The sequence below is a fragment of the Carettochelys insculpta genome, chromosome 6, assembly GCF_033958435.1.
Source record: "Carettochelys insculpta isolate YL-2023 chromosome 6, ASM3395843v1, whole genome shotgun sequence".
Lineage (NCBI taxonomy): Eukaryota > Metazoa > Chordata > Testudines > Carettochelyidae > Carettochelys > Carettochelys insculpta.
In genome coordinates this window covers 19,260,916-19,276,554 of record NC_134142.1, presented here as the reverse complement: position 1 = coordinate 19,276,554, position 15,639 = coordinate 19,260,916, and the positions used below count along the sequence as shown (strand labels likewise).

Genomic DNA, 15,639 nt, shown 5'->3' with positions numbered 1-15,639 from the left:
GACACTTTTATATCTGTCTCAGACTATATTTACTGCTTTAATATATCCATTTTAAAATGATTTCTTGGCTATTCCAACATTTTAAAACATCACTGTGAATCACAGTGCATTACTGAGAAGGATTTAGGATTTCCATACTGTCAAAAATAGAAGTACATACCACACCCAGAGTCACACAAGAGGAGGTGGTATGGTTTAGTGGACTGCACCTCAGGAGACAAGGGTTCTCTTCCTACTTCTGTCACTTGCCTTCTGGGTGACCTTGGGGAAATCATTTCACCTCCCTGTGCCTCAGTTTCTGCATGTGAAAAGTGCTTTGAGATCTGCTGTTTAGAAGTGCTATGTAAAAGCTAAGTATTATTACACAGATGTGTTTTTCTTGCATAGGTTGCAATATGATGTGGGTGTCCTGGGAGGGGGACATAATTGTTTATAGGACTTAGCTAAAGGTCTCTGAGAGGTTTTGATTTATTTGCAATCTAATCCAATGAGAGAGTTACCTTGCGCGGTGGCATTAAGAGAACAAGATAACACTTGTGCTCATCTCAGTTCAGCAACACATTGCTGTCATGCTAGACATGCCTCAGCTAAGCATGCCTGTATTTCTTGTATTGACTTTCTCTTTGAGCTACCAGTTGCGGATTGAGTGTATGCTGTTATGTGAAGAGACAAGCAGTCTGTTGGATTTGCTATGGCCCAAAGCACAGATGATCAGGAGAGCTTGTGAAAGTAAGTGGGATGCAATTGTTATCACTGCTTTGTGCTCAGAGCCAGGTGATAACTCAGTGTAAGTTGAAATGAAATGACATGACACCATATACTAGATAGAGTATATTATCTGAATGGGAAGCTCATGTGGAAGCAGTAGCCCCACATTCCCATTTCTGGAATATGCACTTGGTTCAGGTCTGTGAAGTGTGCAGTTTCATTTTGTGTGTTCCATCTCAAAGCTAGAGAATGCTTCTAGTAAAACAGGTGTGCACTGGCTAACTCCTATCAAAGGTCCCTACTAGTGAAGGGCGAAGATCCCCAAAACATATCTAGATAACTGCTTGTTTTTTGCTTTTACGTAGGCTCATATTTGGGTGCAAAAACTGTTACTTTTTTTTTTTAACGATTGGAAACATGCACAGAAAAGCACCTTTTTGGCCTGATTCACTTGAGAAATTTTTCAAACAGTTCATCCTCTTTTTGCTCAGTTTATACACATACTCACTCTAAACCTAAAGGGAAGATCAACTTTCCACACAGCTATCCAGTCCAGAAGTACTTGGGCCACATTAATTTATTTATTCCTGTTTCTTTTTGCACTGGACAAACAATTCCTATGTCTGGCATGTTTCCAAAGCCATAAAAATACTAACTTTGCATAATCTGCAGTAAGAACTTTTTGCTAACCCTGCTTAAAGTTCAGGAAAATCCAGTTTCAAAGCACCTCACTGAATTTACTCAAACTGTCCATATTTATATTTTTTAGCCCTTCTTACGAGTCACGGACTGCCGATTTTCTGTCAGCTGATTCTTAAAGCTGGAAACTTTCTGAACTGTGTAAATAAGCCTTTTTAAAAATCAATGCATTTTTATAGATGAAAAACACAATTGTGATCCTGTCTCCTATGTATGTATAAAATAAGAACAGAAATTGAATAACAGCGCATTTTATTTTGGTTGAAATGTGGATTTTATTTTCTCTGTCTTTTAGGGGCATCACACTGGAGATGCTGGTGGTTTTAAAATTAGCACTTTGCTCAAACTAACTGAAACCAAAGCAAATCAAAGACATATTACTCTGCTCCACCATATTTTGGAGGTACCACTGCAGTTTCTTTCTCCGATGTTAATTTTACATGTAATATATTTCCAGGGGTACATTCACCTAATATTAATGTGCTCTAATTTCAAATATACTTGACTTACGTTTTTAAGATCTGCTTCTGTACCTGTTAAAGACAGTGGAAGTTTTGTCATTGATCTCAATGAAGACAGGATCAGATCCATATACTGTAATATTGAGTGGTAATGGCTAATTTAGACCCTATCATTTTGTAAGTATAGTTGGAATTATGTTTTATAATATGAAGTTCTTTGTATTTATCAGCATTGAATTTCATCTGCCCTTTTGTTGCTCAGTCACACAGTTTTGTGAGATCCCTTCATAAATCCAAAGTTGACTGCAAAGAATTAACGATCTGGAATAATTTTGTATCATCTGCAAACTTTGCAACCTCACTGTTTACCCCTTTTCCCAGATCATTTATAAGTAGATAGTCACAGAGAGGCAGACATGTTAGTGGTACAGGGCTGATTTTTTATTTATGAGTATGTTAAACACATCTGTTCCCAGTACATATCACTGCAGAGTTGGGAGGACCCTTGCTAATACAATCTGTAAATTGGCTTTATTCCTGTCCTTTATTTCCTGTCTTTTAAACAGTTACTGATCCATGGGAGGACTTTCCTTATGTTCACTTTGCTTGAGACCTTTGGTGTGAGAACTTGTCAATGACCTTCTGAAAATCCAAGTACACTATATCTATTTGATCCCTCTTGTCCACATATTTATTGACCCTTCTCAAAGAATTCTAGTAGTTTGGTGAGTCATGATGATGGCCCTTTAAACAAGCTTGTTTTATGTAGTATCCCTTTACTGTTCCCTCTTCCTCTCTTTGTACCTTCATTCCCACACTAGGGTGGGTCTGCCAAATGAAATGAATTTTCTGTTCTCTGATGGTAAGAGACTGGAGATCAGGTTCTTGCTTTGCACTGGACTGCTGGTGTATATTGGTCACAAGTCTTTGGGAGCATCAGCCCAATGAAAGGTGAACCCACAAGTGGTGTAGAGCTGGGAAAGTGCTTGTCCCACATTCAGCATTCCCTCTATTCTTTTCCACCCACGGGTGAACTACACTTTAATAGAAGATATAGACTACCTCGGCTACCACTCTGATCCATTTTAATGTGCACTGAGGCATGTGAGAATGTGCACCATCTGTAGAAACAAAGTGCACCACCGGGTACTCTGCTAATCAGCTAGGCCACATGTGACTCTCTCCTGAGTGGATGCACAAGTGCACAGCTTACAGGGAACACTGCCCACATCCTGTATGGTGCTGGCAAGGTACGAAAAATGGGTGTGATTAGAAGAAACGTATCTTCAGACTGCTGCTTTGCCACACCATTCCTGTGTTGTATTTTGGGCCCTTTGTAAGCACAACAGGCCAGCACAAATCAGAACAGTCATCAGTTGCTTTATCAACACAGTGCAACAAGGAGATCATCTACAGGAACATACTAGAGTCCAAGCAATTCAAAGAAAACTTTATGCACACATCCTTGATTTAGCTTTTGTACATTTTGGCCCTGCTCAAGAATCTGGCTCCAAGGATGCAGCATGCTGTCATGTTTCTTGTTGTGTGTGTGTGCAGCTTCTGCTATGAGATGCAGTGTAATAGAGTAAGATAAGCTGATCCTTGCCAGATTTACAACTCTGATATTAAGTCAATGTAGTAATAACAGGGATACAGTTACTGCTGTATATGTAAACCATGCTTTCTCAGCTCTGCCTTTTTAAAACTAAGCATCTCAGTGTTCAAATGTATAAGGATATTAACTATGCAAAATAAATCAATTTCATTTAAATTTTAGGAAGTCGAAAAAAGCCACATGGATCTGCTACAGCTTCCTGATGACCTTGAAAATGTTTCAAAGGCAGCAGGGTATGACCTGTTTTTTTAATCTTTATGGGTGGTAGTCGCATATGGACCTAGGCACATAAACCCCAGACTTAGGTGTCTAAAACAGGGATTTAGGCACTTAAGTCCCAGTTTTGGCTCTATTGCAATCCACAAAAGTTCTGTCAAACCCTGTAGGTGCTTAGACTTGCTTGATGTCTGTTTCCAGAGTCAGCGTTCCCAAGGTGACTATATTTCTGCATTAGAACATGTGCACTGCTACAGATGGCCTAATCCCCCAGAGTGATTTCACAAATCAGTGGAAGATGGGCATTTGGCTGCCATGCAGGGCCTGATCCAGTAAACAACTCAGAGGCAGCTTGTTTGATTGTAGAGCCCTGTGTGGATACAATTTTTTTTATCTGCATTCATAGCCACAAAAATAAGCTGCAGATATCCATGTGCAGATACAGATGCACACAGATATAAAGCAGATACCCACAAATTTGCAGGGTTCTTGGTACAAAATTTGTATCCACATCTGTATCTACAAAATTGAGATCTGGATAGCCACATCCGTGGAAGCAGATATCCACAGATGTAAAATGAATATCCATAGTAAAGTGAATATCCACAGATATATAGCAGATGGAGCCATGCAAATCTGTGTTTAGGGAGAGGATCCCATTAAGAATCTGGCTGGATGAGGAGCTCCTGACATCCACCTTCTAATGTTGATTAATCAGTGGTTGGAGCTCTTGCCTAGGATATGGGAAACTCAGTTCCATTTCCTCCCACTCACATGGGCTGTGGCCATGCTAGCCCCTTCCTTTTGGAGCAGGCATGGTAATGAGCCACTTCTGCAGATGCTATTGAGGCACTGCTATGAATATGCAGTGCCTTATTAGCATAATGGTGGCTGTGCACAGTTTGAAAGTGCCAGTTTCGAAACGCATGCCACCGGTGTAACCAGGGGCCTTTCAAAACAGCCCCCTGATTTCAAAAGCCCCTTCTTCCCATTTGGGTTTGGCAGTGCATCAAATGTGTATTAAGTATAGACATACCCTATGGGATATTTTGAGTTGAGGCTCCCTCAGTGATTCCTAGTAAAGCTATTCCTCTGTAGATTAATAATGAAAGAGAGACTGGACTCAGGATCTCCCATCTCCTAGGGAGGTGACCATAACCACTGGACTACAGAGTCATTTTCTTACACTTTTGTGCAACAACTAAGTATTTACCCACAAAAGAACACAGTCATTTAGGAAGAAACATGTCAGAATTAGCATTATAATTAGTGTTGATTTATGCTATATGCGTTCATGGAAACTTTGTGGTATTCTAAGAGTCTGCTGTTTTCCCTGCAGCTAGTAGCTGAAAGAATTTGTAAATCTGGAGCTGGACTCACATGGTTTAGCCATTGCTAAATAACTAAATGCAATGAGTGTAGTGATTTCAAGAAAAATAGATAGCATTTTGGCTTTAGCTTAAATTCTAAAGAAGAAGATTATTAATGCTGTTGGAAGGTTGGGAATTTCTCATTGAAATCATTGTAAAAGTATAAATAACCAATCACCTAAAGCTCGAATATGAGTATTGTTAGAATAGACATGCTCATGGCATATTTATAAATGTAATGGTACTGGGGTTAAGCCACTCCCCGAGAATTTTCAAAACAAATATAAAAACCAAAATTCCCAAAGATTTTAAAGGGCCATCCAGAAATTTTATTTGTAAATATGAAAGAGGGCAGAATGGCTTTAATGCTGTTTTAGCGGTTCACATTTGGATGTACAATACAACTCTGCCTCACATTGTGCTGATACAATATTTTGCATAACATGAAGGGATAGTTAGCAATGGCAAGTATGTTGGACGCCTATGCTGTCACCGCACATGCTTTTGAGGTTTGTCGTCATGAGCACAGAGGTTGACCCATTGAGATGCTGCTGCAGATTGGGTTTTACATCTTCCCTGTCAATAAAACAGGCTAGTTGTCATAATGTTTGCAATCTTTTTGTTTTACTATTTTTCTATGGAATTTTCAGAATCAGCGTTGAAGTTATGAAGGCAGAGGCAAGTGCCCATTTAAAGAAACTTATGAAAACTGAGCATAATGTGTCATCAATAGATGATTTACAAGTCCACTATGGAAAATCTATTCAAGTAAGTAACATGGGTTTGATCAGTCTCACACTTCCCTCTTCAAATATGTCTCATAGCTCTTGTAGGTCACAAATAAGTCAAAGGAAGGGGTGTCCCTTTACAACTAGATGGGAGGAGAATCCTGAACCCCTTTTCCACGTTAATGTGCAGTCACAATATGGAAAAGTTTGAGAACAGGGAGTTCATTTAATCCCTCCAAAAGCTAAAAGTAAGTCTAGGATTCTATAATACAGAGATGTACCACTGTGGCAGGGCATCATATAGAAATGCTAAGCTGATTGAAAAGCTGTTCACATTTCTAAAAAAGAACAAGGTCCTTTCGTACACATTTATACACATTGATTTCCACAGGTCCAGTCTTACTCTGCTTAACCTAACAGGATCAGGGCCATCCTATGTTTAGAAAACAGGTGCAGTTTATACAAAACTAAACACTTTTATATGTATTGCATATCTCCAAAGCAAATAATTCACTTGTTACAGTGTCATTCATGTCACATTAGGAAGAGGAACTCTTAAAAAAAGATAACATTAACTAAGAGCTCATAGGCAGTCATGTTCTTCATAAATCTTCTGCTTAGCTATGTAATGGTGGCCAGGCGCACGCCAACTGGTCATGTTGAGAAAGTGACAAGACATGATATACTGGAGGTTGGAGAGATTCCCCAATAATTTTATACATTTTTGAGGAAAACAAGTAATGTAATTACAAGTGAAGCAGCATACTGTAACCAGTTTTAATTTTCCAACAGTTACTCTGTTCCCAAGCAAGAAGTACATATGGTTCTGTTTGTTTTTCAGAGTTATTACACTGGTTTACTAAATACTTCCCGCTCCCCTCAAGACTTCAGGGTAATTGAGATGCGTGTTGCTTTTAACTTGACTAAACTGCATTGTAAACATGTCTCAGGGCTGTATAAACCGTTCAAAAGAACTGGAGAAGGAGCTTGCCACCACTGAAAAAAAGAAAGCAGCACTTGCAGACTACCTCTGTGAAGATCGAAACAAGATGTCATTAGAAGATGTGTTTAACACAATGAAAACCTTCAGGGATTTATTTATCAAGGCACTTAAGGTGATTTACACTTGTAAATAATTAGGGCTAGACTGTGTTTTGAATTTGGCACCAATATATGGATGTGGGAATTCCCCTTCCCTTCTAGGCCTCTTTACACCCATATACGGGCTCCCCAGAACTTGGGTCTGAGACTGGTGTCAGTGAGGTGATTTATCTGCTTTTGTATCATTCTCTTCCAGCCTCCTCAAGCAGGTGTACAGAGAATGGGTGAACAACTAATACAAAAATCCACTCTTTGTAACAAAGAATTTAGGATGCACCAGTCTTCTTGGACACTCCTTAAAATGACTGGCTGGCCTCGTTAAGTAAAGCTAGTGATGAGTAAAAGTAAGTAGAATAGGGTGACCATCCATCCCGTTTTTCCCAGGAGTCCCTTATTTAAGCTGTCTCACAGGCCATGTTGCCCTATGGCAAATATGGGCCACTGGCCTCTAGGGATGGGACTTTTTTAAGAAAATGAGCTGATTGTCCTGTATATTGCAGGGCTCCTGTCTCTGGTGTCATAAGAACATAAGAATGGCCATACTGGGTCAGACCAAAGGTCCATCTAGCCCAGTATCCTGTCTGCTGACAGTAGCCAATGCCAGGTGCCCCAGAGGAGGTGAACCGAAGACAATGATCAAGCGATTTGTCTCCTGCCATCCATCACCTGCCTTCGACAAAAGGCTATTCACCATACCTTACACCTTGCTAATAGCTATTTATGGACCTAACCTCCAAACATTTATCGAGCTCTTTTTTAAACTCTGTTAGGCTATGTCTACATGAGCCCCAAACTTCGAAATGGCCATGTAAATGGCCACTTCGAAGTTTACTAATGAAGTGCTGAAATACATATTCAGTGCCTCACTAGCATGTGGGCGGCCGCAGCACTTCGAAGTAGGTGGGGTCCTTTCAAAAAGGAGCCCCGTCGGGACGAGCCGCACGGCGGCAAGCCGTGTCAATTTCAAAGTCCCCTTATTCCTGTGAGCAGATGGGAATAAGGGGACTTTGAAGTAGCTGGGGTCCTTTCGAAAAGGAGCCCCGTTGGGACGAGCCACGCGGCAGCGAGCCACGTCAATTTTGAAGTGCCAAGGCCTCCCACATGCTAATGAGGAGCTGAATATGTATTTCAGCGCTTCATTAGTAAACTTTGAAATGGCCATTTACATGGCCATTTCGAAGTTTGGGGCTAGTGCAGACACGGCCTTAGAGTCCTGGCCTTCACAGAGTCCTCTGGCAAGGAGTTCCACAGGTTGACTGTGCGCTGTGTGAAGAAAAACTTTCTTTTATTAGTTTTGAATCTGCTACCCATTAATCTAATTTGGTGTCCTCTAGTTCTTATATTATGGGAAAAAGTAAATAACTTTTCTGTATTCACTTTCTCCACCCCATTCATGATTTTATATACCTCTATCATATCGCCCCTCAGTCTCCTCTTTTTCTAGACTGAAAAGTCCCAATCTCTCAAGCCTCTCTTCATATGGGACCCGTTCCAAACCCTTAATCATTTTAGATGCCCTTTTCTGGACCTTTTCTAATGCCAATATATCTTTTTTGAGGTGAGGAGACCACATCTGCAAGCAGTACTCAAGGTGTGGGCATACCATAGTTTTATATAGGGGAAGTAAGATATTCTTCGTCTTATTTTCTGTCCCTCTTTTAATTATTCCGAACATCCTATTTGCTTTACTGACTGCTGCTGCACACTGCGTGGATGTTTTCAGAGAACTATCCACTATAATTCCAAGATCCCTTTCCTGATCTGTTGTAGCTAAATTTGCCCCCATCGTATTGTATGTATAATTGGGGTTATTTTTCCCGATGTGCACTACCTTACACTTACCCACATTAAATTTCATTTGCCATTTTGCTGCTCAGTCACTCAGTTTGCTGAGATCTTTTTGAAGTTCTTCACAGTCTGCTTTGGTTTTGACTATCCTGAACAGTTTCATGTCATCTGCAAACTTTGCCACCTCACTGCTTACCCCTTTCTCCAGATCATTGATGAATAAGTTGAACAAGACTGGTCCCAAGACTGACCCTTGTGGAACGCCACTGGTTACCCCCTTCCATTGTGAAAATTTACCATTTATTCCTACCCTTTGTTTCCTGTCTTTTAACCAGTTCCCAATCCATGAAAAGATCTTTCCTCCTATCCCATGACCACCTAATTTACATAAGAGCCTTTGGTGAGGGACTGTGTCAAAGGCTTTCTGGAAATCTAAGTATACTATGTCTACTGGATCCCCCCTGTCCGCGTGCTTGTTAACCCCTTCAAAGAACTCTAATAGATTAGTAAGACACTACTTCCCTTTACAGAAACCATGTTGACTTTTGCTCAACAAATCATGTTCTTGTACGTGTCTGACAATTTTATTCTTTACTATTGTTTCTACTAATTTGCCCGGTACTGACGTTAGACTTACCAGTCTGTAATTACTAGGGTCTCCTTTAGAGCCCTTTTTAAATATTGGTGTTATATTAGCTGTCTTCCAATCATTGGGTACCGAAGCTGATTTAAAGGATAGGTTACAAACTACCGTTAATAGTTCCGCAGTTTCACATTTGAGTTCTTTCAGAACCCTTGGGTGAATACCATCTGGTCCCGGAGACTTGTGACTGTTTAGCTTATCAATTAGTTCCAAAACCTCGTCTAATGACACTTCAATCTGGGACAGTTCCTCAGATTTGTCACCTATAAAGGAAGGCTCAGATTTGGGAATCTCTCTAACATCCTCAGCCGTGAAGACTGAAGCAAAGAAATCATTTAGTTTTTCCGCAATGGCATTATCTTCCTTGATTGCTCCTTTTATGTCTCTATCATCCAGGGGCCCCACTGCTTTTTTAGCAGGCTTTCTGTTTCTAATGTACTTAAAAAACATTTTACTATTGTTTTTTGAATTAATGGCTAACTATTCCTCAAAATCTTTTTTGGCTTTTCTTATTACATTTTTACATTTAATTTGACAGTGTTTATGTTCTTTTCTATTTTCATTACTAGCATTTGACTTCCACTTTTTAAAAGATGCCTTTTTATCTCTCACTGCCTCTTTTACATGGGGTGGCAGCCCCATGCTGTCAGGGAGCTCCTTTGCTGGATGGCTGCACCATTCCCTAGCATCCCATGGAAGCAACCCCCACTGCTAGTGAGCTCTGCCACATGCTGGTCTCTTCATTTCCTGGTGCACCCCTCCTGGGAGGCTGTGGAATCCCCATCCCTGCTGCCTCACCATGGGGCAGCTGCCCCCTAGCTGAAAAGCCCTGACATGGAACAGCAGCTCCCTATCACTATAGGACACTGTCCCATATTTGCTATAGGGCAATGTGGTCACCTTAAAGTAGTAGTAACACATTTTTAGAAGGAAGCAAAGATTTTACTGAATAGCAAGACTCAAAACATGGTAGGCAAGGCTTGCTCCTGGTGTTTACTCTGAAGAACCTTTTTTCTACCACTCATCCCACAGGCCAAAATCTAAGCACCTGAGCCACAGCAGTGGGTATCAAGAGAAAGAGCATGTCTGGAATAGCTTTTGCTTATAAACAGCAAATATCTCTCAAGTCTTCTCCAGAAAACTTTATTTTTAGATATTTTATTTCACATCCTGTCTGGATGTTTGACTGCAGGAAAACCAAGAAAGGAAGGAACAAGCTGCAAAGGCAGAGAAGAGAAAGAACCTGCTTAAAGAGGAGGAAGCTAAGCCTCAAAAAGGAGAATATGGGAAGATCAGTAAGTCTCATAAAAGTATTTTGGAATTATTTGCTACTTTTAAGGAGAATATGTGTCTATATAGGTGTGGATGACCTGATCGGTGACTGAAAAAAACATTTATTAATTTTCTAAGACCTTGTCATAATTACTCCATCAGATGTAAGAGAATTTTTTAAAAAAACAGTAATGTTGAAGCCCTTTTCAAAATAGGATGATAAAAATGTACACACCTCTTTTCTTGCACACTTCACAGTGGCTACAGCTGTAAATAATCACAGTAAACAATGCATTAGTGGAAAGAGAGGCCCATTTCAGTTTGCAGGCTGCTGATTTCTTTGCATTTCTTTTAAAGTTTATTTGCATCTGTTTAGGATATGAATCTGTTGAGGAATATTTGAAACTAAGCATTGGGCAAATTACATGTTACTCTTCCTATTCTCTTTCCCGTTTACCTCTAGAATAGGGCTCTGATTCAGCAAATGCTTGAAGTTTTAAGCAGCTGATTTGCTGAATAGGAAATGGATGACTTGACGTTAAGCATATACCTAACTGATATGCTGGCTTGAGGGCTAGGTGGGCATGATGCATTGTTAGTGTAAATGTGTGCATGTGTAAATTTAAAACATCCATTAATGTTTTAAATTCACTTTACATGAAGGTTTGCACCAGTATAATTTGATCACTTGATTTTTCAGTGATTGAATGTAAAAAGAACCATTAGCACAGCTGAAAGTGATTTATTCTTGTAAATGCTTGGATGTTCACCCACAAGTATTTAGCATTTTTCAAAAAAACTCTAAGACTCTGTGGCCCAAAAAACCACTCAATACTTCTTTAACTCTATTTGTTTTAACATCTTCTCTATTTTTATTTTTATTTTTTTTGGATCTTTAAAATTCTAAAAAAAAATCTGCATGTTGGGTAACTAGCCACAAGAGGGCCAAGATTGTCATAGGGCAGACTTTATTTTCCATATGTTGTGTTACTAGCATGTAAGGCTATGTCTACACTAGAGGTTTTTGTTAAGAAAACAGGTGTCTTGTTGACATAATCCGTGGAGTGCCCACACTAAAAATGCATCGTCAGCAGAACTTGCCACTTCTGCTGACAGCCTTCTGCCTCTCCCCCATGAGGCAGAATGCCTTTCTCGACAGAATCTGTCAACAAAAAAGCTGTGTGGATGCTCTGGGGGTCCTCTGTCAACAGACAGGGCTTCTGGGTCACTGGGCAGCCCTGTCTGCTGTCCTTCTGGTTGGCCATTCCATCAAGAAAGGGCCGTGGAGTCTGGCCATTCTCTGTCAACACAACTGATCACTTTTTCAATCTGCTTTTGTGTGTGGATACACTCTGTTGTCAGGAGTTTTCAACAGTGACTTCTGTTGACAGATTGATGTAGTTTAGCCATAGCCTATGAATACATTTAATATAATTGTACTAATTGGGATAGTCTACATTTTACTGTAAATACAAAAAGTATTTTAATATATTGGAAAGTTACTTAAATATACAACTGAGTGAAATTTACCCTTAGCCCCATGAGGGGAAAGAACACAAGGTCCTTTGCACCATTTACACACACCAATATTGGGTTTAAAAAGGACTCAAGCTGTATTGTCCCACTGAGTTGGTGAATTTCATCCAATGGGTATAACTCACATGTGAATTAGATAACCTAGACTGAAGTTTTTTCCTCAGTATTTATTACAGAAAATGGTGTGTCTAGCCATGTCAGCGCTCCTGGGTTTTCTTAGCTGCCATGCCTATTCATACAGGCTACATCTACACTAGAAGCATCTGTCTACAGAGATTACTTTTGGAAGAGACGTTCCGACAGAACTTCTGTCAACAGATCTTGTCTACACATAAAAGCGGATCGATCTTTTGATCTGCTCTGTTGACAAAAGGACCCCGGGAGAATCTACGCAGCTTTTTTGTGAACAGTTTCTGTCAACAAAACACATTTTGCGTGTAGACGCTCTGCAAGTTTTTTGTCTCCAAAACCTCAGTTTTGTCTATGGCTGCATCTACACTGAGCCATGGTGTCAACAGTTTGATGCAAATAAGCAGTCTTGAAAATGCAAAATGGAGGATCATTTGCATATTTGTGCAGCTAATGTGCATGTTCATATGGTTAATTTGCATATTTGAGGCAGAAATCAAGCAGCATAGACATGGTTCTGCCACCAAAAACCCGCTTTGTTGTCAGCTTCTTATGCCTGGATAAATCAGAAATAAGGGGCTGCCAACAAATGAGGTTTTTGCTGGCAGAACCATGACTTCACTGCTTGTTTTCTGCTGTGGATATGCAAATGATATGCTCATATATGCAAATGAGCAGTCATTTTGCATTTTTGAGACTGCTTATTTGCATCAAGCTGCTAGCATTAGGAGTGAGTGTAGTGCTAGCCATAATGTTTTATTAAAGTAAACTTAGAACTATCCGTTTCTCATAAAGTTAGAACCTACGTGTTTGTCTTATTTAAGTTTCTCTGAAAACTTCCATCCCATGTTTACAACTGTAGACATTTTAGAATCAGGGTAATTTTTTTTTGTTTCGTTTGGTTTGTTTGGTTTGTTTGTTTATGGGAGAGGGTTATGTTTAAGTTGATGGACTAGATAGGCTTTCAAGCAAGAAAAATTGAATGGCAATGAAGTAATTGGAACCCACATTGCATGTACTGACAGGATGCTTCGGCCTTGATCCAGCAGAGAGTTAGGCGCGCTGTACTGGAGTCAGTGAAATTACTAATAATTGTCTAAAGTTAAGTGTGTAAGTCTTTGCAAGACTGGGACCTTAATCTTTGATTTACTGACATGAATGACAGTCACAGGTTCTTTCAAGCCAGTATCTTGTTTCTGTATCTACGCATATAATTGAGGATCACATATCTGCATATGACAGACAGGCCCCTAGCTATAACTATGACTCAGGATTTTAGAGCACACTGCATCCAAGTGTTTTGATATGTATTATAATCGCATTCTTTCACATTCAAAAAGCAGATGTGAAACCAGAAGCATGTGTCACTGATGCCTTATTAGCAGATATAAGGAAAGGCTTTTAGCTATGGAAAACTACTAGGAACAAGTCTGACCAAGAAATTGTTCCTAAAACCTCACCTACTGAAACTGCACAGACCTGCAATGTGGCTACACATATTAAACTCTAGTTTTCTACTGAACAATGATAAAAAAGATAGAGTTTAGGATTTTTAACAAAGCCAAGAAGTTAGGAAGCTAGCTCCTGTTGAATTTCAAAGGGATTTAGGTTTCTGGCTTCTTTAGGCTACTCCTGAAATTTCAAACATAAATTATTTTACTTGCATTCTTTTTTGATGCTTTAAAATGGACAAGAAATTCTTACTCTGCTACTTCATTTTTCTTTAGCTTCTGTTACTGCAGATTCCATTACCTGAAGTTACTAGCCAGTTGCACTGCTGAAGTGCATCACAGCAGCTTGCTGCAAGGAACTAGTATATATATTATGTGGCGTGAGGAGATGCTGAAATAAGTGCATTGCTTCAGTTAAACAAGTGAGAAATATGAGCTTATTTTAATGCAAACATGCATGTATGCATTTTTCTATTATTTTTGTGTCTTATTAGCTAGAATTTTATGTGAACTAATTTAATTGTATGTCTTGTGTTGACAGTATCGAAAATAATGTCTTTCATACAGAACTGTCTAATGACAAGTCACAAACACAAGGAGGAGAGGAGAGGGAGAGATTGTTTTCAACATCTGATAACTTTTATTCATCTTATTTTTATAAACTAAATAGTAGCAGAAAGTACAATTACATTACATTGGTGAAAAACGATACAGAATTTGCCCTATGGTACAGAAGTACCACTGAATTACCAGATCCTGTCCTGCTGTCTTTGTGCTCTCAAAGCTGACACTGGTGTCGTCAACTGAAGAAGCAGACTCCAAAACCAGTTTCTTAAGCAGTGTTAGTTTTTTAATGAGGGCCAAATTCTGCAGCCCTTTCTCTGGCAAAATTCCAATTGTCTTCAGCAAGAAAGGACTTCAGTGTTTGGTTCTTAAATAATAAACTGATGGATGTCAAAGTGTGACTAATTGTCCTCTCCTATCTACTTGGCAGAAGAATCCAAGGTGAAGGTGAAACCAGATGAAGGAAAATGTAGTATTGTTCCTTTCATTTTAGTTCCTCTTTGATCATTGTCTTGCAGTGATAAAGTGAAATAGTTGTGGGAAATGTACAAAGAATAGGTTGAAGAAAACAAGACATAGAAAAGGCATGTATATCATGCAAAATAGAATCTTGACTGTTTATTAATGAGCCTTGTTTAAAATAGGTATACATTGTATCACTGTTTATTTGTATTTGATGCATATTAGATTCTTGTCTTTATTCACCTCAGTACAATGCTAAACAAAGATACTTGTGTAATTTTTGTTTTCTATAAAGAAAATTGTCATTCATTTACTGAACTAAACCCTTCTCGTCTTTCCAAGTTTACTCCTTATGTATCAGGTCTCTAGAGGTCATATATCTTTTAGGGTAGACTCACATGGATTCCCTCAGTCTCAAACCTGACTATGGATTGCAGCCCCTAGGTACTAACTGTATTCTCAACAGCCTGGGGAACCTGGAAGGACTAATTCCATAGACTCTTCCACAGAGCTCCCTCTCTATCAGCTTATGTCCCTGTCAGATCACACTGACATCCGGCACAACCTTACACTCACCTCCCTCCTCTCCTCAGAAGGCACTTTAGCTGTTCAGTGTTCTTTTGATGTCTACCCTCCCTGCCTGGTATAACAGCTTCACAAATAACAAGCAGTCTTGTAGCACTTTAAAAGCTAACAAATTTATTAGATCATGCACTTTGGCAGGTAAGACACACTTCTTCAGATGACTGGAGCAGACAATTAGAATCCAGAGTTTATATAGCTGGGGGAGAGGGGAGGAAGGATGGAAAAAAGGAACGTTATCTGTCTCTAGTGGGACCAGTCGATGAAGCAAATTAAGTAGGATGTGTCCCATTCCTAAGAATATCAAAGGTGGG

At 39.5% G+C, this 15,639-nt stretch overlaps 1 protein-coding gene across 1 annotated transcript; it reads left to right on the top strand.

The window, feature by feature from the left end:
- Positions 1-1,768: 1,768 nt before the first annotated feature.
- On the top strand, positions 1,769-14,824 carry LOC142014100 (inverted formin-2-like). The gene is made up of 7 exons (XM_074996128.1): positions 1,769-1,810; positions 2,435-2,593; positions 3,646-3,716; positions 5,720-5,837; positions 6,748-6,912; positions 10,522-10,624; positions 14,712-14,824. Exons 3-7 carry the CDS (start codon positions 3,664-3,666, stop codon positions 14,783-14,785), a joined length of 513 nt encoding a protein of 170 aa, XP_074852229.1. The 5' UTR covers positions 1,769-1,810; positions 2,435-2,593; positions 3,646-3,663; the 3' UTR covers positions 14,786-14,824.
- Positions 14,825-15,639: the final 815 nt, after the last annotated feature.

What these genes read in the sequence shown, in the direction of transcription:
- LOC142014100 (XM_074996128.1), top strand. Translation starts at nt 3,664, where the DNA reads ATGGATCTGCTACAGCTTCCTGATGACCTTGAAAATGTTTCAAAGGCA. An exon ending in ACTATGGAAAATCTATTCAA is followed by an intron (nt 5,838 to 6,747) that starts GTAAGTAACATG and finishes AACATGTCTCAG; the next exon opens with GGCTGTATAAACCGTTCAAA. An exon ending in TATTTATCAAGGCACTTAAG is followed by an intron (nt 6,913 to 10,521) that starts GTGATTTACACT and finishes GTTTGACTGCAG; the next exon opens with GAAAACCAAGAAAGGAAGGA.